The 26,364-nt window shown below is 47.0% G+C and overlaps 2 protein-coding genes across 14 annotated transcripts in view; one reads left to right on the top strand and one right to left on the bottom strand.

The window, feature by feature from the left end:
* ABI1 (abl interactor 1) overlaps nt 1-1,653 on the top strand; it is a 72,244-nt gene extending 70,591 nt beyond the window's left edge. For all 10 annotated transcript variants that reach the window (XM_064162738.1, XM_064162737.1, XM_064162746.1 and 7 more), the window contains one exon: nt 645-1,653. In XM_064162738.1, the coding sequence (XP_064018808.1) occupies nt 645-820 (176 nt within the window). In that variant the 3' untranslated portion in view covers nt 821-1,653. The remainder of the gene's footprint in view (nt 1-644) is intronic.
* Nucleotides 1,563-26,296, bottom strand: PDSS1 (decaprenyl diphosphate synthase subunit 1). 4 transcript variants are annotated; one of them, XM_064162748.1, is made up of 11 exons: nt 25,969-26,296; nt 23,439-23,503; nt 22,477-22,600; nt 21,283-21,413; nt 13,277-13,418; nt 11,691-11,802; nt 11,492-11,601; nt 5,594-5,674; nt 5,299-5,412; nt 3,839-3,919; nt 1,563-3,098 (listed from the first exon to the last, which is right to left on the bottom strand). In XM_064162748.1, the coding sequence occupies exons 1-11, from the start codon at nt 26,236-26,238 to the stop codon at nt 2,958-2,960; spliced, it is 1,371 nt and encodes a 456-aa protein (XP_064018818.1). In that variant the 5' UTR covers nt 26,239-26,296; the 3' UTR covers nt 1,563-2,957. The 4 variants fall into 4 exon arrangements, with proteins under 4 accessions (XP_064018818.1, XP_064018820.1, XP_064018819.1 ...); XM_064162750.1 differs by lacking the exon at nt 25,969-26,296 and adding an exon at nt 25,635-25,701; XM_064162749.1 differs by lacking the exon at nt 25,969-26,296 and adding an exon at nt 25,412-25,546 and having other exon boundaries at nt 23,459-23,503.
* Nucleotides 26,297-26,364: the final 68 nt, after the last annotated feature.

Below are 26,364 nucleotides of genomic sequence, written 5' to 3'. Positions count from 1 at the left end.
GCTTCGGAAGACATTAGTGCTGGTGCTGTGAGGCTGACTGCCACTCTGCTCTGGTGCGACCTCAGCTGCAGTACTGTATCCAGCTCTGGGACCCCCAACAAAATGATGTAGACCTGCTGGAGCAGGTCCAGAGGAGGCCACCAAGATGATCAGAGGGCTAGAGAACCTCTCCTATGAAGACAGGCTGAAAGAATTAGGGGTGTTCAGCCTGGAGAGGAGGAGGCTCTGGGGAGACCTTAGAGCTGCATTTCAGTATCTGCAGGGGACCCAGAGGAAGGCTGGGGAGGGGCTGTTTAGAAGGGCTTGAAGGGGACCCAGAGGAAGGGTGTGTTGGGACTGTTTAGAAGGGCTCAGAGTGACAGGACAAGGGGCAATGGTTTGAAAGTGGAGCAGGGGAGATTCATGTTGGATATAAGGAAGAAATTATTTGCAAAGAGAGTGGTGCAACAGCGGAACAGGTTGCCCGGGGATGTGGCTGAGGCTCTGGAGACATTGAAGATCAGACTGGATGTGTCCCTGGGCAGCCCGCTCTGGTTGGAGGTGTCTGTGCTGCCTGCAGGGGGGGTTGGACCAGCTGAGCCTCTAGGCTCCCTCCCGAGACAGTGCAGTCTGTGCCTGTCAGGCTGTCCCTGTTGCCCCTGCAGTGGTTGCCATCTACGACTACACGAAGGACAAGGACGACGAGCTGTCCTTCATGGAGGGCGCCATCATCTACGTCATCAAGAAGAACGACGACGGCTGGTATGAAGGAGTCTGCAACCGAGTCACCGGCTTGTTTCCCGGCAACTACGTGGAGTCAATCATGCACTATGCTGATTAAACCCTTCTGCTTTCCAGCGTCAGGTCTTGCATTCAGTCCTACCACGGTTCTGTACGAGGGGCAACTAAAAGCTAACAGAATTGTCCTAACAGCCTTTGCCAGCGAGCCTGCCCCTTCCCTGAACTGATGGGACTGCATGTCCACCTCCGAGTCTCTGGGGACCAGGACCTCTGACCTGATGGCAATTTGTAAAACAAGCAACTGTCTATAACTGGTTATACTTATTTACTTCTGCATTGTTAATTTTATGACCAGCCCTAAAAATATTCTTGGGGGGGGGGGAGGGGGAGTAGGGTATAATATTTAATGAACCATGATCAGATTGTGCCATTACATTTTTCCAGTGCAGCATGGTAAACTAACACTACGTTAGACTAACACATTAAAATCTGGATGAGATGTTTTTAATGTTAGTGCTGGTCATAATTCCTTTTCTTTCTATTTTCCTTTTTGTTTTTTTGGGGGTGGGGTGGTGTTTTGTTTTGTTTTAGACTCTTTTTGCTCATTCTTGAACTCTTTTATTTGTTTAAAAGCATGCATACAGACTTACGTATTGAAATATACTTTTTGGTTTGTTTTGTTTTCATTTTAAAATCCAAGATGCTTCCAAATTGTTGTAATCTTTACCTGGAGTATTCTCACTAAAGTCTATTACAATGAGTTGTTTGGGGGTCTAAAGGTGTCCATGTGAATCAAAAAGAAGGAAAAAAAAACAACAAAACAACAAAAAAAAAGGGTGGTCTTCTGTATGTGTAATTTGTACCCGAGTTTTTTTAATGAGTAAATTTACATTATGACTTTTTTTCCATTCATAAATATATAAGTGAACCAAAGGTCTTGTCCATTACTTTGTTGGTTGGCTTGGCAAAGAAGTTTGGTGGCAAAATCGTGGCTTTCTTATCCCAGGTGATGGGCTGAAAAAGCAAATGTTTGTACACCTGCCTTTACCACTGACAGAGGGCAAATAAATTAGCTGTGAAATCTAAAGGACACACTTATACACACTCTTAAAAGGCCTTTTCTTCCACAGGCAGTTGCAGCTGGGTTGTGCTTAGTTCTCTAGATGCACTGACTTGACCACCATCTGCAACTGCCCTTTGTCAGGGTATGCTGTCTGGCTTGGTGGTGCTCCCAGCTGAGCAGGGACTGCAGGATCTCCTCAGCTATGAGCAAGGGGGGAACAATGAGGACAGGAACTTGGCCCCTGTGTTAGGTCACAGGCAGAGATAGGTGGAGGTGATGTCCTTCCCTGTGCTACAAATACTGTGGCTTAACCTGAAAAAGGAATGTGGCAGTTACTGTAAGAGGGATGTGTCTGGGACTTGAAAGCAGGCCTCCAGGAGGGTACTGCCTATGCTCTGAGAAAGTGATGCAAAGGGGTGGAGGTGAAGCTTTGACTGGCTCTGGAATCATTAATTTCTAGCATGAATTAGAAACACTGAGCCTTTCATTTTCTGAACAGGATACAGTTAACTGCTGGAAGTTAGCAACCAGCAGTATGCCTGCCTTTCCTTAGGAACTGGGAAACCTGCTGGTGATCTGGAATGGGACTTTGACCAGCCTGGTCCAGTGGAAGGCATCCCTGCCCCTGGCAGGAGGGTTGGAAGCAGCTGATCAAACCATTCTATGATGTACATAACCAATTAACGGCTGCAGAGAGAGAGGCTTTTGCAACAATGAGCTTCCTTTTCTGTAGTTTAGCAGCCAGGGAAGTGTTGAAACCACCTCTTCTCTCAGGACATCTTTGCCTGCTGCTCACAGTAAGTATCATGCATGCTCTGTTACCGAGGGACGTGTGGAAAGACTTCAGTTCTCATACACTGATGTTTATTCTCATTGTGGCCTCTGTGCATGAACGTGTAAACATCTTTCCCCACCCCCCCTTACAACGAACAGCCCCCACTAAAACAGCTGTAGACCACAGTTTGACTCGTTCTGATTGCATGGCTTCCCACCATAAAAGACTTTAAACTTTCTGGTTTAAAAAACAAAACAAAACAAACCTGAACTTAAAAAAAGAAAAAAGTTCTTTAAAAAAATATTTTTTTGGTAGCTTGTGTTGGAAGCAAATAATTTGTGAAGTAGATTTGAGGCACAGTCTGGTAAGTAGCTGCCAGAAGGAGTGGAAAGAGCTCTCTCACTTGTCTCTCAGGAGGACCATCTCTGTCAGTTGGATGAGGGCTTCTCTCTCGGGGGATGGCCGCAGCTTGCTGATCTCTCTGGTGGCTGCATGGCAGTAGCGCTGGGCGAGGTAGGTGGTTTGCTGCACACCATCACTCTTGGGTAAGGAGACAGTGAGAGGTAATGGGCAACTGGTCAGCCTCCCTCCTGCCTTCTGCCTCCTCCAGTGCCAGGGGAAGGTTTAGGGTCAGTAAGTACCCTGCACATTAATTACATGCTGAAGGGGAAGATTTGTTCTGCAGTCATTGAATCCCACTTCTGTTCCTCCACCCATGCTACGCTTCAGTGTGCTCACAGTGACACTGGTATCCATAACGTCCTGGTCAGTAAGGCTAGAAATGAATGCTTTAACCCTCCCCTCCTGTCATAAGAAGAGATGTACCAAAACCCATCCTCTCCTGCAAAAATGTAGGCATTAATTTTGCACAGGCAGTTAATTCAGTCTTTGCAGACCAGAGTCAATTCAAACTGACAGGCAGTGTGCACTGCAGTTACCAGACTGAGTGCTAATTAAGTGCTGCTTACATCAGTTGCTGGGTACAGCTACTCTTCAGCTGAAGAAACTGAGTTCATGCATCAGCTTTTTACTTTTATTATGTGGGGTTTATGCTATTGGAGGGAAGAAAACAAACAGAGAAAAAGATCTTCAGTACCAAGCATCTCTAAAACCCAGCCCAGCAAGACACCTGAAGGGTGCTAGCTCTCTATGGTACACAGCATAGCGCTGAGCAAGCAGCTGGAAATGCAGCCCCCACCTTGTACTGGGGAGGCAAAGAACCTCCACCTGATGGCAGCAGGGCCAGCACTGGAGGCCTCAGTGCCTGGCATCAGTCCTACCTGCAGCACATATCTCCGGGCACGTTCAACATCTCCAGGCTTACTGAAGCGCCTCATGATCAGAGCATTCATTTCTGGAAACTAAGCACAAAGAGAGAAGGGTTTGTGCTGCTCAGGAGCTGCTTGGTGGTCAGAAAGCAGCCCAAGGACAGCCTTCCTTTTTCCCTGCCCCTGCTATTACTACAGCCGTAGCTGTATCTATGCAGTCGGTGTGTGGCCTACAGCACTGAAAACTTAAACTGTCAGCCGGTTAGTAGCAAAAGGTAGGCGCTGCCCTTTCATCCTGGTGAGCAGGCGCTCCAGTGCCATCACTTCTGGTGCAGCTGTCTCACCTGGTCAGCTCCTAAATCACAAACGATGCTTAGTGTTGGCACAGCTAGAAGCAGCACCTCTTCTCTCAGCCATACACCAGAGAAGAGGTGATGCTTAGTGTTGGCACAGCTAGAAGCAGCACCTCTTCTCCCAGCCGTACACCAGAGAAGAAGTTTGTTGTGTGTCTGTTGCACAGTTCAACCTGTAAACCCTTTCAGTATCCCTTTAGCTGTTGTACCCACTCAGGCTTTCTGTTGTTCTGGTATTTTACATGCAGAGGCTCTGCCTGTGGAAAGCACAGGACAGCTCCTTTTCTGTTCCAAGTTCTAATGTATTTTGTTCTCAGTTACCTAGGATTTGCAGTTGGCATTGTATGCTCAGGCAGATAACCAAAGCCACTTGTTTGAGAAGGTCACTGCATCACTTACCAAAATCTGCAGCCACTTGCTGCAGCTAATATCCCAGAAATAGCAAAGCCTGGTGCTTAAAGGCAGCTACTCTGCCTAAGAGTTATTGTTAGAGGGAAGAGCTGTTTGTTCATCTTGTCTGAAAGGATTACAGGCAATGAATATTTCACCACTGTACACTGGTAAACAACGATCTGCTTTCCCTGCACACCTCTGGGCCCAAAACTGTAGAGCTACAAACTTGTTAGGGAACAAACAGGTAGCATCCCTCACTGTTGTGACACTTCCTGTTACTCATAGGTAGTCTTCTAGGAAGATCCATCGAGAAGTTTATTGTTGACTCACACTTGGCTTTCTCTAGCTCCTAGCTTTCCTCCCATGTCATGACAATTGAACTGCAATGTTCCTGTCACCCATTTTCCTATCCTTTCTCTTTACAACGGCACAGGATGAATACACTTGCACTTGTTAGAGTTAAGCAGTGATGGAGAGAAAAATCCCCAGCCCTGTAATGTAGAGCTGTTATCAGATTTCATGGGCATGCTTCTAGGAAAAGCATCCCCTCATTCCTCAGCTGTACCAGTCTACAAGTGGCTTTAGACTTGCACCAGAGACACCTGTGTATGGCCTTAAACATAAACATTCACAGGCTGTGCCCAGCACTTCTGCTGCAGCCTGAGTGTGTTGGAGCTGGAGCTCTGGGTGTGCTGTGAAGAGCAGTGCACGCTCTCTGTGCCTTACCTGTCGACAAGCAAACAAGACAGGGCCTGTGGCTAATCCAAGCTTGAGATCTGCTGCTGCTGGTTTCCCCAGATGGTCAGCACACGATGTAAAATCCAGGACATCATCTATTAGCTGGAAAGAGAGAAACAGATTACTGTAAAACTGACTTCTTTTTTAACAAACAAGGACTAAATATAGCCTAATCCTTTCAAAGAGAAGATGTCTAGAAAGGCTTAAGGCAGCCCACTTTGATTTCAAAGGCAGTCTGGAAAAGTTGAGATTTTAATTTCCTTTGCTTCAACCAAAGCACTACCTGAAAAGCTATGCCAACATTCCTTCCATACTGGTATGCAATCTCATGAACTTTGGGATCAGGGCAGCCTAGAATTGAAACCTAAAAAAGACAAGAAAAACAAAGCCAAGTAAGTGGAAAGCTTCAGTTAGCATCCACTTTTAGTCTCTGACCATAGGTGTGACACAGCAAGTACAAACAGCAGGGATCTGGGAAGAGAGGAAAGAAAAGCTGACTCAAGAGCACATTCTTGCTTCTCTCTGTTCATGGGTACACACAAATAGCTAAGCTGATTAGAAAACAAGGCTGAACAGCAGAGCAGTAGGAAAAATATATTCAAGTCTGGAACGAGATTAGCTTCATTAAATATTTAACAGGCTTAGAAATCACAGTGCAGGGTGAAGAGATAGGAAATGTGGGTGCAGTACACATGCAGGCTACCAGTCCTACAACTTACTACATAGATAAATCAGCCAGGAGATAATCAGGTCAGACAACAGCTCAATGGACATTGCATGCCTGATACAAGATGCACCAACCTGAGTGTGCTGCACCCAGTCTAGGAGGGACAGCTGAGATAAGGAAGGTGGTTTTTAAGGCTGATGTTAACTACAAACGAAATGCTCAGGAAGCTGAAGCTGAGCTGATTGATTAGATTGCAGACAAAGGCACTGAGTGGGACAGTGAGTGGCAAAGAAGCCAGTGAAGGAAGGAAGGAAGTACACACAAAAATATCACTAAACTGAGGGGAACAAATAAAACAGCGCACAGATAAAAGGATCAATTCCTCCAGAGACGCAGGTTGTGCTGAATGAACTCCACAAAGTTGAAACACAGGGCACAAAGTGAGGCACTTCTGCTTCTGCATTGAAGTATTGATTACAGCCTTTGCAAAATGAGGCTGGTTATGCTTAAATACTCAGATTTATTTCAACCTTCAACAAAACAGTTGGGAACAGGAGGCAAAAATTCATCCTGGTCTACTGCAAACATTCCAAACCTGCTGTAACCAGAGCAGCAAACATACATTTTACTTAATGTAAGCCTTAAGAATTCCTGCTGGCAAAACCACACAAGATAAACCTCTCTCTGTGTGTGTATACAGAGAGAAACTCCTCTTCCAGACTATGCTAGGTAAGGTCATTCAAAAAAAACAACCCAAAGCCAATTCCAAAGTCAAAGTCAATCCAGCAGTAGCTTTGAAGTGGCACACGGGGCTGGAAATAAGACACAACATTATTTCCTAATAAACTCAACTCACAGGAGCTCAGAGACTGTTTCATGCATCAGTCAGTTTCATAACAGCACCAGAACACTTCCCAGTCATAACCTGCCTCTGTGGCTAACAGGTAAGCCCCAGAGGACTCTGGGTGCCTGAGGCATTAACAGCATCTCTCTCACATCTCCCAGTTTTATTTAAGAGAGGAGGAGAGTAGAGCAGGGAAATAATGCTGCTCATGGCTGATCATGCAAAACCCTGAAGGCTATTAAAGCAGACTGAACTGCAAATCTGAGCTATTCAAACAGATGCTGCTGGGGATATCACAGTGGAACATTTTGCCCTCTCATCCTCCTTTTGATTCTGTCTCTTGAACAGCAGCAGTTGCCCCAAAGAGCATCTGCTGCTGTACCGTGCCTGGCAAACTTCTGGTTGCTTCTGTAATGCACATCAAAGAGGTTCAGCAAATCAGAGGGGCTGCATTTTCCCTGTTTCAAGTCTGTCTTTATCTACCACCACGTTTCACATTGAGAATTAAAACATGGAACCCAGCAGAGCAGTGACAAATTCCTGGCTAATGGCAAAGGGTCAGAGTGGACACAAGTTGGTAAATGAAGAAGGGAAGTGCCGTGTAAAGGAAGAGCTTTCTCATCCCACCTGAAAGGCCAGAGCAGAGCTACTGCTGCAGTGGACAGTTTCCTGGGGATGCAGACACTACCTACATAAAGAATCAAAGCACTTTATGTACACTCAGGAAACAGAAGCTTGAGTCACAAGAAAAATTCATCAATGCAAAACTAATTCTTCCAAGAGCAGACCTTCACAGCTCCTGTTCAGGTTCTAAACGTTTCTGAAGTCAAAAAGAACATAAAATGCAGGCTGCTGTGCCTGTCACACCTCCAGTGGCCCAACTGGCCAAGACCACACCAGAACCCTGCAGCACGCCTGGCTCTGCTCTCCCAGGCAGTGCCTTCAGCAGCCAGCTTCTCCAATTGCTCTCGTGGATCAGTGCCCCCACCTGCAGGCACACTGGGATGCAGGCAGGCAGCCCTGTCCCAGTCAGCCTGTCACCCAGGGATGAAGCTCAGCTGAAGCCATGCTGGGAGAGCAGCCTGCAGTTACACAGGCAAACCAGGACACCACTGCCAATACAGTATGATCATAGAACAGCTCAGGCTAGAAAGGACCTCACAGATTATCCGCTCCAACCTCCCTGACATGGGCAGGGACACCTCTCGACTAGACCTGGCCTTAAACACTGACAGAGAGGGCCACAACCTCCCTGGGCAACATATTCCAGAGTGTCACCACCCTCATGCTGAAGAACTTCCTCCTAAGATCCAGTCTAAATCTACTCTCCCTCAGCTTCCAACCATCCCCCCCTTGTCCTGTCTCTAGACACCCTCAATAAAAGTCTTTCTGCAGTCTTCCTATAAGCTTCCCTCAGGTATTAGAAGGCAGCTAGAAGGTGCATCTGTAGTCTTCTCCAGGCTGAACCACCCCAGCTGCCTCAGCCTGTCCTCAGAGGTGTTCCAGCTTTTGGATCATCTTTGTGGCCCTCCTCTGGACTTACTCCAACAGCTCTGTGTCCTCCTTATGGTGAGAACACCAGAGCTGGATGCAGTATTCAAGCTGGAGTCTCACAAGATCAGAGCAAGGAGACAGAATCACCTCTCTTGCCCTGGTGGCCATAGGCATATTTGAATGATAAAGTTCACCCTCTGAAAACGTCCAACAGCCCCCCTGATACAAGTGGTAAATTACAAATCAAATCCTGTAAGAATCCAGACTTGTCCTCTACTCCTGATGAGAAATCCTTCCTAATACCAACTGGAACCAATTGCTTGGGCAGGCTCTTTGGATTCCATACAGCAAGTCAATCCTCTTGGCATTGTTTCAAACACACTTTCTAACATAAAAAAATACTGTTTCTGTTATTTTCTGTTACATGAGAGGCTCAAAACCTATCTTGCCTCTCCACTGAGTGTGACATCCATAAAATACTCTGTCATCAGCTCTGGGTAAGACACAGCCTGCTCTGTTATTTGTCATGGGAGATCACAGCTGCTGGAGCTGCAAGCACCTGCACATCTACAGCAAGGCCCTGCAGCTCAGAGAGGAAAACCTCCTGCTGGGCAGGGCTATGCAAGAGATGCTTGCTCTTGCACTCCTCTGTTTTTGGACACCATGCAAAGGAGAAGGCTCTAAAGCCTTCCCCTTTTCCAGGCTCTCTCCTCCACGGCCATCTCCTGAAGCAGTCTGGATCTTGTCTTCTCCTTCATGGCTCGTCCAGCACTGTTTTCCCAGACAGAAGCATTGATCCTCTTTCCAGAGAAATCATGGAACAGATTAGATTGGAACTCTGAAAGTTGTTTGGTGCGGTCATCTGCTCAGACCATACATCAAGGTTTGATCAGGTTGCTCAGGGCTTTACCCAGTTGAGTTCTAAGTGCCACTAAGGATGAAGATCCAAAACCCTGTCCACGCAGCAGAAGCCACCCCTCCAGCAGACAACTATCATGTCCTGAGTCTGCATCTTCATGCATTTGACCTTCCAATTACTCTGTTAACCAAACAAAGTATTTTCCTTCTGAGGAATTGTACTTTGACAAAGTACTACCTGCTTGAGGATCTGTGATATATTGATTCTTATCTTCACAGGATCACAGAATATCAGGGGTTGGAAGGAACCCAAAGAGATCATTGACTCCAACCCCCCTGTCAGAGCACACAATCTAGCACAGATCACAGAGGAACACATCCAGACAGGCCTTGAAAGTCTCCAGAGAAGGAGACTCCACAACCTCTCTGGGGAGCCTGTGACAGTGCTCTGGGACCCTTACAGTAAAGAAGCTCCCCTTGTGTTGAGGTGGGACCTCCTGTGCTCCAACTTACACCCATTGCTCCTTGTCCTAATGCTTCACAGCAAACATTAGGTACAAGAAATGCCCCTAAAGAACTCCTTGCATTTTAAACAGTAAGCAAGAACATTTACTGACTGACCACAAAATCCAATGCTGCTGATGCTATTTCCCTGCATCTGTCATGGGACTTTGTTGTAGCCTCATGCCTAGCTGGGCTGGATCGATTTTGCTGGTGGAGGTCAGAGGTCTAAATTTTCCTAGACACCAGCTCCACATCCTCGTGGTTCTTTCTGATGAAGCCATGTGCACACAGCAAGCTATGAATGAGTTAAAGCAGGAGCTCATGGTAAACCTTGAGCTGCAAACTATTCCTGTTCTTCAGTGCCTGAGGCAGACCTGTGCAGAGTCTGGCCTCACACGAGGAGGCTGCAGGCTTTCTCCTCACAGAGAGCTCAAGAGTTTCCAGTGCTACTTCACTCTTATCTCAAAACAAGCACAATTTAATCCTCCTTCCAAGACTACGCTGTACAAAACAGCTTAATGAAGGTAAGGAATGCACATTGCAGCAGGATAAAAACAAAGGAGACAGAAAAGGAACCTGCTCAGCTTATTTTGCCATCTCCAGCACGCCTGGTGACTAATAGAAATTCCACTTCAACTTTATTGTTTCTGAATTCTTGAACCAAAATCACCTCTCTCGTTTCTCTGCAAAATGCCTCTCAGTAACTAGGGCTTTAGTGACCATCTGGGCCATCTGCCACCCCTTCCTTTGGCAATGTGTTACTTTGACTGCAGCTCTGGTACCACTCCTCCATGCAGAATTGCTATTGTAGAGATAAACTGGAGCCTGGGATCACGCTAACACCTCCAAGAAACTGGTCTGGCCACAAAAAGAGGACTTGGCTAACTTGAAGGGCTTTTGATTAGATTGCAGCAATGCTTTGGCAGTGCAGAAAGTATCTACTAGTGACCAGAGCAGTGCTGACAGGCTGCCTGTTATCTTGCTCAGGTATTTTTCCAGGAATACTCCCCTCTTCCATCTCTAAAGCATGACACTGTAGAACTGCAAGATGCCATCTGTACTTGCTTGACATTTTCTTTCCAGTTAATACCTTTACCTCATCAAAGCACAGAACACAAATCACTGGTTTTCCCCCTGTCATTAACAGGAACTGAACTGCTTTTGGTGACACAGCAGCCTGGTTGGAACTAATGATGAAAACCAGCAACCTCTCTCCTTAGCCTTAGCTTTGTCATTAAACATATTCATTGGAATAAAAACATCATATTGAAATCAGATCTCTTTTTTTTTTGGTAATCAATTAACAAAAATGAAAAACAGATAGGGTTGGATATAGCAAGTGGCAATTAAAACCCCTAAACAAACTATGAAGTTTCTGCTCCTGCTCTTTTACAGCGCCATGTAAGGTATGCACTAATAGCTGTTTCCTCCCACTGTTATCATTTGAGGCCCCACTGGACACCAATGAGTGAGACCAGACAGCAAGGAAGACTTAAAATCAAATTACAGGATCAAGAATCACCAACTCTGTCTCAAAGCTGAAGAACTTCATAACCTGAAGGCTGCCACCATGAGCCTTGTTATGATTCAATGAGGATAACAAATCTGTGTGGGAATATAAAGCAGAAAAGAAGTGAGAACCGCTGCTGGAGGCTCCACAGCTGAACTGTGTTATGGTGCACGTTCTCAAACCCACTCAGGTTCTGACAGAACAGCATTTAAAGAGCTTGCTTTGGAGAGTCTCCAGAGCAAGCAGCAGTAGTGTGAAGCTTACAGCCTGGGATGTTAACTACAGAGGAGACAGACGTACATACTGCTTTACAACTGTTGGCTATCAGGCTCGCGGTCTTCTTGAAAGTCTTCTCGAGGTAGTGAGCAAATCTCTCATTCTCGTTTTCCTTGGAACCCAGCTGGAGGAATTCACCTAAAACGTTGCACAGGTGGGAGTTTTCATTGGTGGCTTTGCTGCTTAGGCAAGCAAATCTGAAGGCAAAAGTAGAAAAAAGATCTTACCACGCACCAGATCTTCAATCACCTGAGTTAGAACAGAGACGATAGTAGTGTTTCCGATTCTTGCTAAAGCCACAGAAGCAGCTGAGAGGATGAAGTCACCAGCTAGAACAGCCTAAGGACAACAAAAAATGCACCTCTTAAAGGCTTCTCCTGTTAGTCCAGACAAGACAAGCAATAGAACAAGGGGACACAGTCTCAAGTTGTGCCGGGGAGGTCTAGGCTGGATGTTAGGAGGAAGTTGTTGGCAGAGAGAGTGATTGGCATTAGAATGGGCTGCCCAGGGAGGTGATGGAGGCACCGTCCCTGGAGCTGTTCAAGAAAAGCCTGGATGAGGCACTTAGTGCCATGGTCTAGTTGATTGGCTAGGGCTGGGTGCTAGGTTGGACTGGATGTCTTGGAGGTCTCTTCCAACCTGGTTGATTCTATGATTCTAAGACAATTTCCTTTATCTAGCAGGTCCACCCACGTCACATTTTCCTACAGAAAGCACACAGCCCATTGTAACAGAGAGAAAAGGGAATCAAACCAAACATTAACACCTGAGTCATTTTTGCATCCCTGTCTCACAATGCTGCTTGTATTGTGCCATGCAAGCACTGTCCTCCCCGTGCACAGCACCTTGGTATCTGCTTGCCTGAGAAGTGCTTTTGAACATTACTTCTTCATTTCACCGTTCTCTTGTGACTGTTCTGCCATGTTGGCTCTGGACTGCCACAAGTTCAGTCAGCACAGCACTGTGACAGGACAAGGGGCAATGGCTTCAAACTGAAGAAGCGCAGGTTTAGACTGGATGTTAGGAACAGGTTCTTTACTGTGAGGGCAGTGGAACACTGGAACAGGTTGCCCAAGGAGGTGGTTGGGACACAATCCCTGGAGATATTCAAGGTGAGGCTCGTCAGGGCTCTGGGCATCCTGATCTACTTGGGGATGCCCCTGATGACTGCAGAGGGGGTTGGACTGGATAACCTTTGGAGGTCCCTTCCAACCCAGACCATTCTACGATTCTTTCTCTGCATTTTCTGATGAAAACCTTTTAATGCTCAGAAAAAAAATAAAACTCATGCTGGCTGAAACCCTTTTTGTGTTTACTACTGAAGCAGAGTACTATAGAGTGCTCTGGGTGAGGCACATCACAAGTGCTGAAGTTGTTGCCAGAGAGAGTGATTGGCATTGGAATGGGCTGCCCAGGGAGGTGGTGGAGTCACCATCCCTGGAGGTGTTCAAGAAAAGACTGGATGAGGCACTTAGTGTCATGCTCCAGTTGATGGGCTAGGGCTGGGTGCTAGGTTGGACTGGATGAGCTTGGAGGTCTCCTCCAACCTGGTTGATTCTATGATTCTATTCCATCAGCATTGCAAAGAATGGCACAGGGAATGCAAAATCCATTGAGGACCACACTACAACCATACATTATTACCTACTTGCTTCCAACAGCTCAGAAAAGAAACACACATTTGTTTTACCCATAATCTGTCCACACCTCTGCTGGCGCATCTGCACCTGGGGACGGTGATGTGACAAGAGCTGTGGGTATCTTTGCTCTGCTCAAACTCAGAGGCAAGTCCTGCAAGTAACAGCAAGCTCACCTTCCTCTCTCCCCAGATCTGATTGACTGTCATCTTCCCTCGGCGAGCATTTGCATCATCAATGACATCATCATGAACAAGGCTGGCTGTGTGGATCATCTCAGCGATGATGGCCACGGAGCGCTGGCTTGCTTGCACCTCCCTGCAAGAAAAAAGTCAAATAGCTGCATCAAGCTCGTGTGTGGCAACACACTAAGAGAAATCTCTGCTGGAGCCAGTCCAGAGGAGGGCCATGAAGATGCTCAGGGGGCTGCAGCAGCTCTCTTGTGAGGACAGGCTATGAGAGCTGGGCCTCTTCAGCCTGGAGAAGAGAAGGTTTCAAGGAGACCTTATAGTGAACTTCCAGTATCTGAAGGAGGCCTACAGGAGGGCTGGGTCAGGACTACTGACAAGGTCTTGTAATGACAGGACGAGGAGTAATGGGTTTAAACTGGCAGAAGGGAGATTCAAACTAGATATTAAGAAGTTCTTTCCAGTGAGAGTGGTGAGACACTGGAACAGGTTGCCCAGGGAGGTTGTGGCTGCTCCCTCCCTGGAGGTGTTCAAGGCCAGGCTGGATGAGGCTTTGAGCAACCTGTTCTAGTGGGAGGTAGCACGGGGTTGGAACTGGATGATCTTTGAGGTCTCCTCCAACTAAAGCATTCTATAATACTAAAACAGCAGTGTTTCTGTGAAAACAGCTGTTGCAGCTTTTCCATGGTCTGAATCCCATCCTTCAAATCTGGAATTAGGAAGCAAGATGATGTTAGCACAGTTAAGTGCAGCAAGATGTTCCCATCCTTATTAGGCCTGCCTCTGCCTTGCTGCATTCACAGTACAGCAAAACTCCTGCCTGCCTGTCTCTAATCCCTCTAAATCCAAACTGCAATAAATAGCACAGCATCAAGGATGCCTGGTTCCAGGAAGATGAAAATCTAGGAAGCAACAAAGAAAAGAATGCCAGGTGTCCACAAAGATGATCCAAGGGCTAGAACACCTCTGCTAGCAGGATAGGCTGAAGTAGCTGGGGTGGTTCAGTCTAGAGAAGACTCCAGGGAGCTCAGCAGGCACAGAAACCTGTATTCTATATTTGAAAGATTGAACTGGAGGACCTTACTCTTTACATCATCTGACTACCTTAAGACCTGAGAGGTTCTTCAAAAGCCAAAGGAATTAACTGGAATTACACTGCAATGACTTTAGGACTGTAAACACTAACTACCTATCACTCAGAGAAATTCAGCCTCTGGGAAGATGATTCAGCTCTCAGCAGCTCACATCTACTTTATTTTTTTAAACTAGGTGAGCAGAAGGCAATGGAAGAACACTGAAGCAGTTACCTAGGGAATAATGCTGGCAAAATGACCAGAGAAAAGCCAGCCTAGCTCACAAAGTGGACCTTCTACACTAGTATCCAACTGCCACTGCCTTGTTCCAGCACCTCTTTCTGCCTGTTTTCCCCAGGATGCTAGAAATGGCTATGCCAGTGAGGCTTGCCTTGCATCTCTAACAGCCCATGGGGACATGAAAAAAACAACAAACAAATGCCTAACCAAAGCAAAAAATGACTTCTGATACAGAGTGCCCTTACTTCTGATACAGAGTGCCCTTACTTCTGATATACAGACAACAGCAAATCACAGTATTTCCCAGCACAACAGAAAAATACCCCAAAACTGAGACAAAGTGAAGAGAATTCCAGCTCAGCTGAAGGGAAATGAGAATGCTGCACTGCCCAGGCCTGTTAAGGCTCTAGTGATTAATCACGGCACAAAAGAACATCTTGCAGCCTGCTGACATAACACTGCGTTCTGACACCTACCTCTGTGCAGAACTCTGCATTGCTGCCAGTGGGAGTTCTACATCCTGAACAATAGCAGGATGTGTGGCTCACACAGCTTGGGAGAATGTGGCTTTTAAGTAGCAGAAAATAAAGGCTGGAAACCTTCACAGTTGTTAGAGAGTAAGTTTTACTGTGGACAAGTAATTTAGTCAACTGCTAGCGTAGTGTTAAGTAGTCTTCCAAAATAAGCTCTTGTTACTAAGAGAGCTTACCTTCAGAAAACTGTAAAGGTCTCCAGCCTCTTTCATGCACTGCTCTCCTTTTGAGGGGCTCCCTTTTTTTCATTAATTAATGTCAGCAGAGTGGACTTCCTGCTGGGAAGTAGCAGTAAATGGCAACACTCACCCACACGCCAGTATCTTTCAGGAGCAGGAAGATAGCACAAGGAACCACAGCTCAAAAGCAGGTTTTAAAAAGTTCTGCATTCATTTCACCCCTGACAGTGACTAAAAATGGCAGAGCAATGCCATGCTTCATGTGTCTGGTGCCCAGAATGTTGCAGCAAATGTGACCCTTTAACCTGAAGGGTTAAAAAACCCTGAAGGGTTTGGATTTTTTAAACTACTGTTTCTGCAAGTTCTCAAGCAAGACTCTTCCCATCGCTGGTGAAAAAAAACAACCCTGAAGTAGTTTCCTACAAACATCTGCCTGTCATTGTCAATCAGAGCATGCCTTTCTGGAGGAAAACACACAAGAAACAGGATCCTTCTCATTCCCTGCCATTTTTCCTTCTGCTTTGCCTGCAAAACAAAAGCAAGGAGTAGCAGTAACTCAGCTCAGTAGATAACTGTCTCCCCACGAGGCCAGCAAGCGAAGAGAGGCCATTTTTAGGTCAAAGAAGGCACCCCAAGGTGGCATATATTTACAGAAAACGTTTATACAACTCCAGTCTATTTTTTCACACACATGTTATATTAATTTTTAAGTCCTTGCCCTGCTGTTTTTCAGCAGGATCCCCTGCCCAGGGAGGTAGTGGAGTCGCTGTCCCTGCAGGCGTTCAAGAAAAGCCTGACTGAGGCACTTAGTGCCATGGTCTAGTTGACTGGATAGGGCTGGGTGCTAGGTTGGACTGGATGATCTTGGAGATCTCTTCCAACCTGGTTGATTCTATGATTCTCTTACAGACCTACAGTTCCCTGAGCTCCATTTCACTACATAACTTGTTTCATGTGCACCAAACAAGGCCAAGGCTGAGCTTGCAGGTTAACAGAACCCCAAACACACCAACGCAGTTCTCCCTCCAAATATCCCTATTCAAAACCATAAAAGGAGGGGGATAAGGAACCTTTAAACAACAAACCCAAGGTGACACAAACCAGTATTCACACTCAGCAGCAGGGAGCCTTGCAGTGTTGCCAGGATGCACATATTAAAGACAAGAAATGTCCAAAACACCCTTGCAAAATTTCTGTGTCATGACCACACTCCTCAAACTACATTTCTGCTGTTAGGTCCCCCTGGCTCGAAGAAATGAACATTTCAGCAAGAGGATGGGACAGGGAAGGGCACTGCAAGCTAGGAGAAGCATTAAAAATGAAGTGTTAGCATAGGAGTTACACAACAGCTGGAACAGCTGTAGACATCTGACAACCATGGTTTGGAGGATGGAAAGAAAAAGGGCTAAGGCTGATGCCAGATCCTCCCTCATATGTTTAGGAAATATTATGCTATCATGTTGAGCCAGGACATTATATTTAAGTATTTCTTGCACTATTCTGAGGGGCTTATTTGCCCCTTCCCCCACTAAACCTTTTGTTTCTCAGTTGAGATGTCTCTGTACTCCTTTGGCCTTATTCTGGTTGCAGAATTAGAAATAAAAACTCCTATTTGCAACCACCCCTGGAGAACACTCCCTGACCAGAAACACAACCTCCAGTCAGGCTAAGTGATAATGCTGTGAATTTCTGCACACAGGTATGTGAACAAACAGCAGAGAAAGTGTGAAACTGAAGGTCTGCATGACCTCATCTTAAATTCTTACAATTCTCACTCTTGCAGGAAGCTGAATTCCTATGATTAAGCAAAAAGCCACTGCCCAAGGGACCTAAGGACTTAGAGTTGGACTTCTGAGCCTTGGACCTTCAAGGGTACAAAACCCATTATGGCATCACAGACAATTTGAATGTTTCAGACACCTTTTTGCTAACAGTTCAGATTCTTTACAAGATTGTCATTCTCCTTATTCTGACTCCCATAAAGTGACCTCGTTCTAGAAACACAGCTGAGGTGCTGAGGGCATTCTAAGTACCAAGTCTTCCTCAAATCTAAACAAAACCCATCATGTCACCTAACCCCTAAGCAGAGCTACCTGTTGTTCCCTGGCATTCATCTGAAAGGCCATCTGAAAAGCCAAGTGCAAGGTCCTACACCTGGTCTGAAGCAATCCCAAGCACAAATACAGGCTGGGCTCAAGAGTGGGCTTGAGGAGAAGGACTTGGGGGTGTCAGTAGATGAAGAACTCGGCATGAGGCAGCAGTGGTCATTGGCAGCCCAGAAGGCAACCCTGTCCTGGGCTGCATCAAGGCAAGTGTGACCAAGCAAGGCAAGAGAGGTGATTCTCCCCCTCTGCTCTAGGACAAGGGGCAACGGCAGATTTAGATTAGGAAGAAACACTTTACAGTGAGGGCAGTGAGACACCGGAACAGGTTGCCCAGAGACATTGTGGATGCCCCATTCCTGGAGGGTGGATGCCCCTTCCCTTCTAGGCTGGGCTGGAAGAGGCCTTACGCAACCTGGGCTAGTGCAAGGTGTCCCTGCCCATGGCAGGGGTGTTTGAGCTAGATGATTTTCAAGGTCCCTTCCAACCTAAATCATTCTATGAATCTATGAAGAGTCTCAGCTATTCTGATGGGGCTCTGTGAAGACAAAGATGTTTGTGTTGGTGCTTCGTAAGATCAGGACCTGTAAATGGACAGAGTTGTCTTTGTTATTTTCAGTCAAATAAGGAAGAGCATTACCTTTGCTGCTAGTACTGCATGAATCAAAAAGAAAAAAAGAAGCACAGCCAAAACAAATAACAGAACATGGAAAAGCACACTGGGTCTAGCAAGTGATACGACAACTGAGAACGGCAGCAAGACGAAGCAGGAATTCCCCATCAGTAACACAAACCCCAGAGGCAGAATGAAAAAACGCCTGGGATGCACTGCACAGGATATTGGCTCACCCCACAAGTCTACAGATGTGGCCAATATCTTTGATTGCACATGTGGCAACCTCAGCTTCAACAAAGCAAAACAAGTCTGGAAGCAGAATCCTTTTTCACAGAGGAAAGGAACAATAAAATGCTTTTAAGGGAAATGACAAGCTGAAAGAGGAAAAACATCTTGGAAAAAAACTAAGCTCAGAAGCAGCAGAATGGATAGCAAGGATTTCCCCCCCCCCTCAGGTTTACAGCAGAGTAGCAGAGTTACAAGTACTTCTACATACAGAGATTTCCCCACAAACAGTAAGCTGGAAGAACAATTTGTCACCTAGAAGTGATTCTGCTTTAAGGAACATCACTGTGAACTGGAAGATATATATGTGTACACACACACAGAACAGGTGGAACAGCCTGCTTCAAGAAGCTAAAATGCAAAAGAGAAGACAGTGCCCACAAAACCTCACCAACTCACAATACCAAAAACAGTTGTTTAGGCATGGCCTGCCCAACCTTCAGAAGAGACTGGGCATCAGGCATGTATCAAAAGCAGTACCCTGAAGACTTGTACAAACATATGTTCAAGAAAAGACTGGATGAGGCACTTAGTACCATGGTCTAGTTGACTGGATAGGGCTGGGTGCTAGGTTGGACTGGATGAGCTTGGAGGTCTCTTCCAACCTGGCTGATTCTATATGTGAATTTTAGTTACAGAGAAAAGTGGCATGAGGCAAAGAAGAGGAAGGTAAACACCCTGGGATTTCATTCTCTTCCTTTGCTGAAACATTTCTGCTCTCCCTGCTCAGATTTTCATTCTAAAACCAACGTGACAGAGATAATGACTCAGTCTGTGCTGATACAAGGAACATTCAGATTAATGAAGAGGCTTTTAAACATCAAACATAGTTTGTAGTTGCTGACAGAAATGACAACAGATGCCAAATGACATGGACACCTATAAATCAGAGTATTTCTGCTCAGGGTTGGCTCTGCCCTGCAAACACTTGCCTCAGGCACACATGGTGCTGAACTCAAAAGACTCTACTTTCTCACTGGCATGAGGCAGCTCTCAAAACTGGTCCTGATGGTTTCAAGACACCATAACACAAGGACAAGAATGTGCCCACGAGCATATACATATGTCAAAAGACAGAAAACATGCTTTGTGCAGATAAAGGTTCTCTCTGCAGCTTCTTCTTTTGATTCACTGCTATCCTCTACACTACCTGACACTGGTTCCAGCCTTCCTGGTATTGCAGGTACACTACATAGTTTTGTTCATAAGCTTCTCATGCACTAGAATGAGATAAATTATTTCCCCCATTATTCTGACTAGAAAGATGCTGCAAAAACTCACTGCTGTAGTTGTTGAGTCCCCTCCTAGATTGCCACCCTCTTAACAACATCACCCTTGGTCTTAAAATAGCCTTCCACCTCTGTTCTGATAAATTTGTAGACCAGAAGTCCTTCATTCTCCCTGATTATCTTTGCAGTTCATTCCAGAAGCTAGCTGGAGTTCCCTTCCTTTGCACACAAGGATCAGACATGCTTTCACAAAGCCTGATACATAAAGGTATCAGCACACCCCTACTCAGCTGGACATACCATGACTGATGCATGCTTAGGATTCCTTGGAGGTTTGACATAGAGAAGGTGGCTGCAAAACCCACTGGTGGTGTGTCCTGGTGGTACTCTGAGCCTCCAAGCTCAAGCAGAAATATGTGTTTCATTGTGCTGTTTTTCATTCCAGTCATCAAGAATGATTTTGTCCCCCAAAACTGCCACAATCATGCTCCTGATTTCCATGTCGAGATCACTCACAAAAATCTTAAGCCCATCAGTGAAAGGACATCCTTGAGGGGTTTCACAACTACTGTTCTTCCTTTTGCTACCTCTAAGGCAATGGAAGGGAGCAGTACTGAATGGAGAGCTGTTCTCTATCAGGCTAGAGTGAAGTTCATTAATCTTGGACAGTGTTTTCCTAGACAGAGAGGAATTGGCACACAGAGGACAGGACACTGCCAAGCAACTTTGGCTTCCTCCTTCGAGGTTATACTCACATAGGAGGGGGCATACTGGGAGAGATGCCATAGCAAGCAGCAAAATATAAGCCATGCTCTGAGGTAGAAATCAAGTCCAACAAGGCATTAACCTATTGCTGGAGGAAAAAAATATTCAAGAGCTGAGAGAAATTCCTTAAGACTGATAAATTAGTCTAGAAACACCTCTGGCAAGGGGCTGATGATCTCCTATGTGAAATTCTGTATGAGGGAAGCCTGGAGGTGTAGCTAGAAGGCAGAGGCCATTCTATCCAATATGCAAACCTAACAACCAATAGCAATATGTGGAAAGAAACGTTTGCAGTCAGTCAGAGCAAGGAGTGACAGAGAGTATAGGGCAAGCATTATGTCCTGCACAGTTCAAACTGCTTCCAAAACACAAATAACCTAAAGAACTTCTACATTAAAGTGCAGAAATGTGCTCCTAAAGGAGGAGGAAGGAGATATCTGATTGTTTTGAATGTTTCACTGCTTTGAATATAACCATGTCACCTGCTTAATGGCTTCCCTGCTTAATTAAGGGCAAAAGAAGAAAGCTTTTCTTGCAGCAAAGTTCTTACCTGTGACAAGAGTTTAACAGCTACAGGAGTGGTCAGAGATAAAAAAGACTTTCCATTAAATTCACATAGTTTCAAGGTGTATTAAAGGTTCTAATAAAGCATTTATGTAAAAAGCTAAGATTGACTGAAAGCCTTACAAATAGCAGAACTAAAAGCCTTACAAATAGCAGAATTTGGCAACATTATTTATCCACCATCAATTACAACCACACTAAAAGCCACAATTTCACACGTGGAAGCACACAATCAACCCAGCAGTTGCTTTTGCACTGCTGACTACAAAAATACAGCTGCACCATGGAACTTAAAAGTTCAGGTTTTACTGAGGAGCTTTTTGCATTCATGAAATTACTAAACATATTTAATGGGAACACAGGAATGGTAAAATTCAAGTATGACATGTGTCAAAAACTGAGACTCACCTGGAGTTGTTATGGTGACTGTTGCACGCCCTTGCCATTAGCACCACAATCATTGGTCGAAAGGCCTTTCCTTTCCCATCAAAGTAATAATCACACATTTCCTTAAGTTCTGCTGCAGATATAAGCAATTCCTGTCAACAGGAAGGAAAAAAGCCTATCAGCACAAAAATCACAAAGCCAATCTGTTTGGTGTAGGCAAAACAGTAGGCATGTATAATGTTACTGCTTGCAGTCACTCTGCTCACTGTAAGCTGAAGCTGTTTATAAAATTCCTATGATGAATATGAAAGACAAATGATGTATTCCAGCAGTTTAAGTCAGGAGGACAAAAAATCTCCATTCTTGTTCAGCAAGATATGTAGACATGCTCTCTTTGCTTTTAGATTAAGTTTCAGCTGTTTCATAAAGAAACAAACATCTTCTAAAGTGATGGTTCACAGGATCACAGGCTCACAGGATGTTAGGGGTTGGAAGGGACCCAAAGAGATCATCAAGTCACAGGATTACAGGATATTAGGGGTTGGAAAGTTCCCAAGGAGATCATCAAGTACAACTCCCCTGCCACAGCAGGACCATCCAATCTAGCTCAGCTCACACAGGAACACATCCAGACAGGCCTTGAAAGGCTCCAGAGAACAAGACTCCACAACCTCTCTGGGAAGCCTGTTCCAGTGCTCTGGGACCCTTACAGACAAGAAGTTCCCCCTTGTGTTGAAGTGGAACCTCCTGTGCTGCAGCTTCCATCCATTGCTCCTTGTCCTATCCCAGGGAGCAGTGAGCAGAGCCTGTCCCCCACCCCCTGGCCAGCCCTCAGATGTTTATAATCATTTATTAAATCCCCTCTCAGTCTTCTCTTCTCCAGACTAAGCAGCCCCAGGTCCCTCATCCTCTCCTCATAAGCCATGCCCTCCAGTTCCCTAATCATCCTTGTAGCCCTCTGCTGGACCCTCTCCAGCAGATCCCTGCTCCTCTTAAACTGGGGAGCCCAAAACTGAACGCAGTATTCAAGATGAGGCCTCATCAGGGCAGAGTAGAGGGGGAAGAGAACCTCCCTTGATCTGAGGGACACACTCCTTCTAATACACCCCAAGATCCCATTGGCTTTCTTGGCCACAAGGCTGTCCTGTAGTTAACTTGTTATCCACCACCACTCCTAAGAAGTCAAAATGATCACATCCCATGAACACCCCTTACCTTTTTAATATCTTCATAGAGATTCTTCAAGTCTTTTCTACCAAGCTGAAAAGGGTCTTGGTATTTTTCATCACTAACTGTCTTACTGCAGCTGCACAAGTGGGTTGCACTGGTATGATGAAACCTGTGACAGTGTTTTTCAAGACAGCAATGTTAAGAGCAAACTTTCCCCAATTCTCCAAGAAGAAACATTTCAAAGTATTTACTCATCCTTCTCTCTCCCCACACAAAGTGTAACCAAATGGCTAGAACAGAAGCAGAAGGCATCAAAACACTCTTTCCACCCAATGAACAAGCTACAGGGACAGCACAGCTCTATACTGATGGTAGCACTTTCAGGAGCTAGCAATGTGCAGCATCTGGCACACAGTAACAGGCATGGGCCCTGCCCTTAACAGATTACAGAAACCTTCCAAGACACACAAACCTACACTACTCTCCAGGCACTCCTTTGGAATGCACTCCTGATAGCACAGGGTGCATTTGGAGAGGAAGCCTTCCTCCTCCAGTAACACATTTATACTTCTGGAATGGTATTCCAGGCTTGGATTTGAATATTCTCCTCTGCACACCCAGCTGCATTAAAAACTAAATCAATACCTCCAGGCAGCTATCAAAGTAGTAAAGGGTGGAAGCTGCACCTGGATGCATTAAGATACGTAAAGCTTCAGGATAAATGAAAAAACATCAGGCTTAAGTTTCTGCCTCTTGTTTTCTTTCCAGAGTGAACCATGTGGGCTTTTCTTGCAGCACTTTTGGTTTGCCTGTTGCTCTCCAAGTTGGAGAACTTAGATTCAGACACAGCACCAGAGCAGCAGCCTGCACAGAACTATCTACATATGTACTACAGCAAATAACCTTATCTTTGAGGTTTGCAGCTCTCAGGTGTAGCTACCAAGTCCCCAGTTCAGCCAGTAACCTTGTTTTTACCCACCACACAACAACATAGACCTCTAACTTACCGCCACAACGCATGACATACTTTTGGAAATGACAAGGCTGAACTTCTTTGGGCAAAGAGACACATCTGCACAAAGAGAGATCAGGGTCAGTTCAAGAGGATTTTAAACTGAGAGAAACCATTGGATGACAAAATCCCAAGTGTCTGCTCATCAGCACTGCTCTGTTTCCCCACTTTAATCACCCAGCAGCAAAGGGAGTTGCCTAACCTCCTTCCACATCACATGAAGCCAACTGCCACTTATATTGACTCTTCAACTCAGGCGTGTTGGACTTTCTCCCCGTGCAGGGCCATCCCAAGAGGGCTTATCAGCTAACTCCCCAGAGCTGCTCTAACGACACCTTGCTTCCACAGCCTTGCAAGGTGGTTTTCAAACGGCCCCTGTCTTGCAGATAAACCTGGATTGCACCAGTCAAAGCACAGAGAAAAGGACAAGAGCTGTTCCTGTAAAGTACTGCACTAACGAAAGAAAACTGTGTGCTGCTTTTCCCCTGAAGCAACTGCAGTTCAGCTTGCTTTTTATGGTCACAGGATGACAGGGGTTGGAAAGTTCCCAAGGAGATCATCGAGTACAACTCTCCTGCCACAGCAGGACCATCCAATCTAGCTCAGCTCACACAGGAACACATCCAGACAGGCCTTGAAAGGCTCCAGAGAAGGAGACTCCACAACCTCTCTGGGGAGCCTGTGACAGTGCTCTGGGACCCTTACAGACAAGAAGTTGCCCCTTGTGTTGAAGTGGAACCTCCTGTGCTGCAGCTTCCATCCATTGCTCCTTGTCCTATCCCAGGGAGCAAGTGAACAGAGCCTGTCCCCCACCCCCTGGCCAGCCCTCAGATGTTTATAATCATTTATTAAATCCCCTCTCAGTCTTCTCTTCTCCAGACTAAGCAGCCCCAGGTCCCTCATCCTCTCCTCATAAGCCATGCCCTCCAGTCCCCTAATCATCCTTGTAGCCCTCTGTTGGACCCTCTCCAGCAGATCCCTGCCCCTCTTAAACTGGGGAGCCCAAAACCCAATACAGTATTCAAGATGAGGTCTCACCAGGGCAGAGTAGAGGGGGAGGAGAACCTCTCTTGATCTGCTGGACACACTCCTCTTAATACACCCCAGGATCCCATTTGCCTTATTGGCCACAAGGGCACATTGCTGTGCCATGGACATTATCCACCAGCACTCCCAGGTCCCTCTCCACAAGGTTGCTCTCCAGCAGATCACCTGCCAGCCTGCACTGGTGTAGTTTATTATTCCTCCCCAGGTGCAGGACTCTGCACTTGGCCTTGTTGAACTCATTTGGTTCCTCTGTGCCCAGCTCTCCAATCTATCCAAGTCTCGCTGGATGGCTGCACAGCCCTCAGCTCTATCAGCCAAGCCTCCCACTTTGGTAATGGTAATTTCCACCTGCACATCTTCTCTGCTAAACGTCAAGAACCTAACCTCCAAACCTAGCAGTGTCTCCAATGACCTCTCCCTGCAGAGAGCCCAGGGGAAGGCAAAGTCCCAGGTACACGTTATCAGCAGAAATAAGCTGAGAAAGGAAATGCACCTTTTGCTCTGCTCCTGGTAACCTGCCAGGACCTGCCCAGCCCTGCCCTGTGCAGGGCGACTGAGAGGCCGAGCCAGGCTGATCTAACCCTGAAATCACTGCAATCCTCTCCACACTGCTTCTCCAAAAGCCTGCACAGAAACCTAAAATTGGAGAAGAGTTCCTCCAGGTTGCTCTGCATCCCTCAGTGCCTGCCTGTACTGAAGCTGAAGTCTCTCTCTCCCTGGGCACAGGGAGAAAAACAAGCGCATGGCAATGGCTGCAGGGCACCCATCCATCCGCACTGTGTACGGCATGGGAAAAGGCCAAGCGAGGAGACAAGGGAGAGATAACCCTAACTTATCACAGGTCTGCAACTCACTGCTGTCCGAGTTCAGTGCCCAGCCCCAGGGCTGAGACCCTCCTGTGCTCACTCTGGTACCTCTCACCGGGTTAGCTTTACAAGAGCAGCTGATCTCTTCCTGTTCTTCCCTCGGTGCGCACACGTCTGTGAGCCTCTACACTGCTGCCTCAGACTGAAGGACGGGATCATGCCCGATGCCAGCCCCACGGCCAGAACACCTTACCCCGGCTCAGGGCAGCAGCCTGGCCTCAGGAGGAAGGTGCAGACACTGTCCCGTTCACAACTCACACCGCTGATTTATGACTTACCCACGAACTCGCTGACGAGAGCCACTTTTCCTCCTCCCAGGTAGGGAAGGGTCCGAGTAGCTCCTTCCCACAGCTGTAACCAGTCCTGCCCTGAAAACCCTCAAGCCACTGTTCAGCCTTACCCCGGGAGAGCTCCTGCGCCTTATAAAGTACCCCCTTGGGCCTTTGCTCTTCCCGGGCGAGAGGAAGGACGTGGGCTCAGCAAGGCCGAAGGAGCAGCGGCTCCGATGCGGAGCTGCTGTCACTGGTCGACCCTTCCGCCCCGCGCAGGCCCCTCCGCCGCCCCATTCATTCCCCGTGACCTCCAGGCGCCCGCCGCCCGCGCTGCACTCACCGCCGCGCTGGGGGCCGCCGGCGCGCTGCGAGAGCCGGGCCCCGGCGGGCGGAGGCGCGGCAGAGAACCGAGCGGTGGCGACCGGCGGGAGGAGGCGCCGCACCGCCACCACCACCGCAAGGCCATGGTGTCCCCCAGCCCCGCCGCGCCGGCACCGCCTTCCGGCACCGCGACGACCCGGACGCGGAAGCCAGGAGCCGCCAGCGCCCTCAGGCAGGGGTGGCGGGAGGACATCCGTGCAGGCGGGGTGGGGTGGCCCGCTGAGGACATCCGAGGAAGGCGAGGCGCCTGGTCAGCCTTCCCCTCGTCCTTCCTGACCTGGCCTCCCGCCGGCCCTTTGGGGCGCTGAGCGGTACCGCCTGTGCGGACTGGGGTGCGGGACCACCTGGCGGGGCC

The sequence above is a fragment of the Pogoniulus pusillus genome, chromosome 23 (genome assembly GCF_015220805.1).
Source record: "Pogoniulus pusillus isolate bPogPus1 chromosome 23, bPogPus1.pri, whole genome shotgun sequence".
In the NCBI taxonomy this organism is placed as follows: Eukaryota; Metazoa; Chordata; class Aves; order Piciformes; family Lybiidae; genus Pogoniulus; species Pogoniulus pusillus.
The sequence above is the reverse complement of the archived record's forward strand: the minus strand, read 5'-3'. Positions and strand labels throughout refer to the sequence as shown.

Bases quoted from the DNA above. Each gene is read 5' to 3' on its own strand.
- PDSS1 (XM_064162748.1), bottom strand. From the start codon at position 26,238: ATGTCCTCAGCGGGCCACCCCACCCCGCCTGCACGGATGTCCTCCCGC. The intron at 3,920-5,298 runs GTAAGGCACAGA...CTTTGTGCTTAG, and splicing joins TCTTGTTTGCTTGTCGACAG to TTTCCAGAAATGAATGCTCT. The intron at 3,099-3,838 runs GTAGGACTGATG...TCCTTACCCAAG, and splicing joins CCCGGAGATATGTGCTGCAG to AGTGATGGTGTGCAGCAAAC.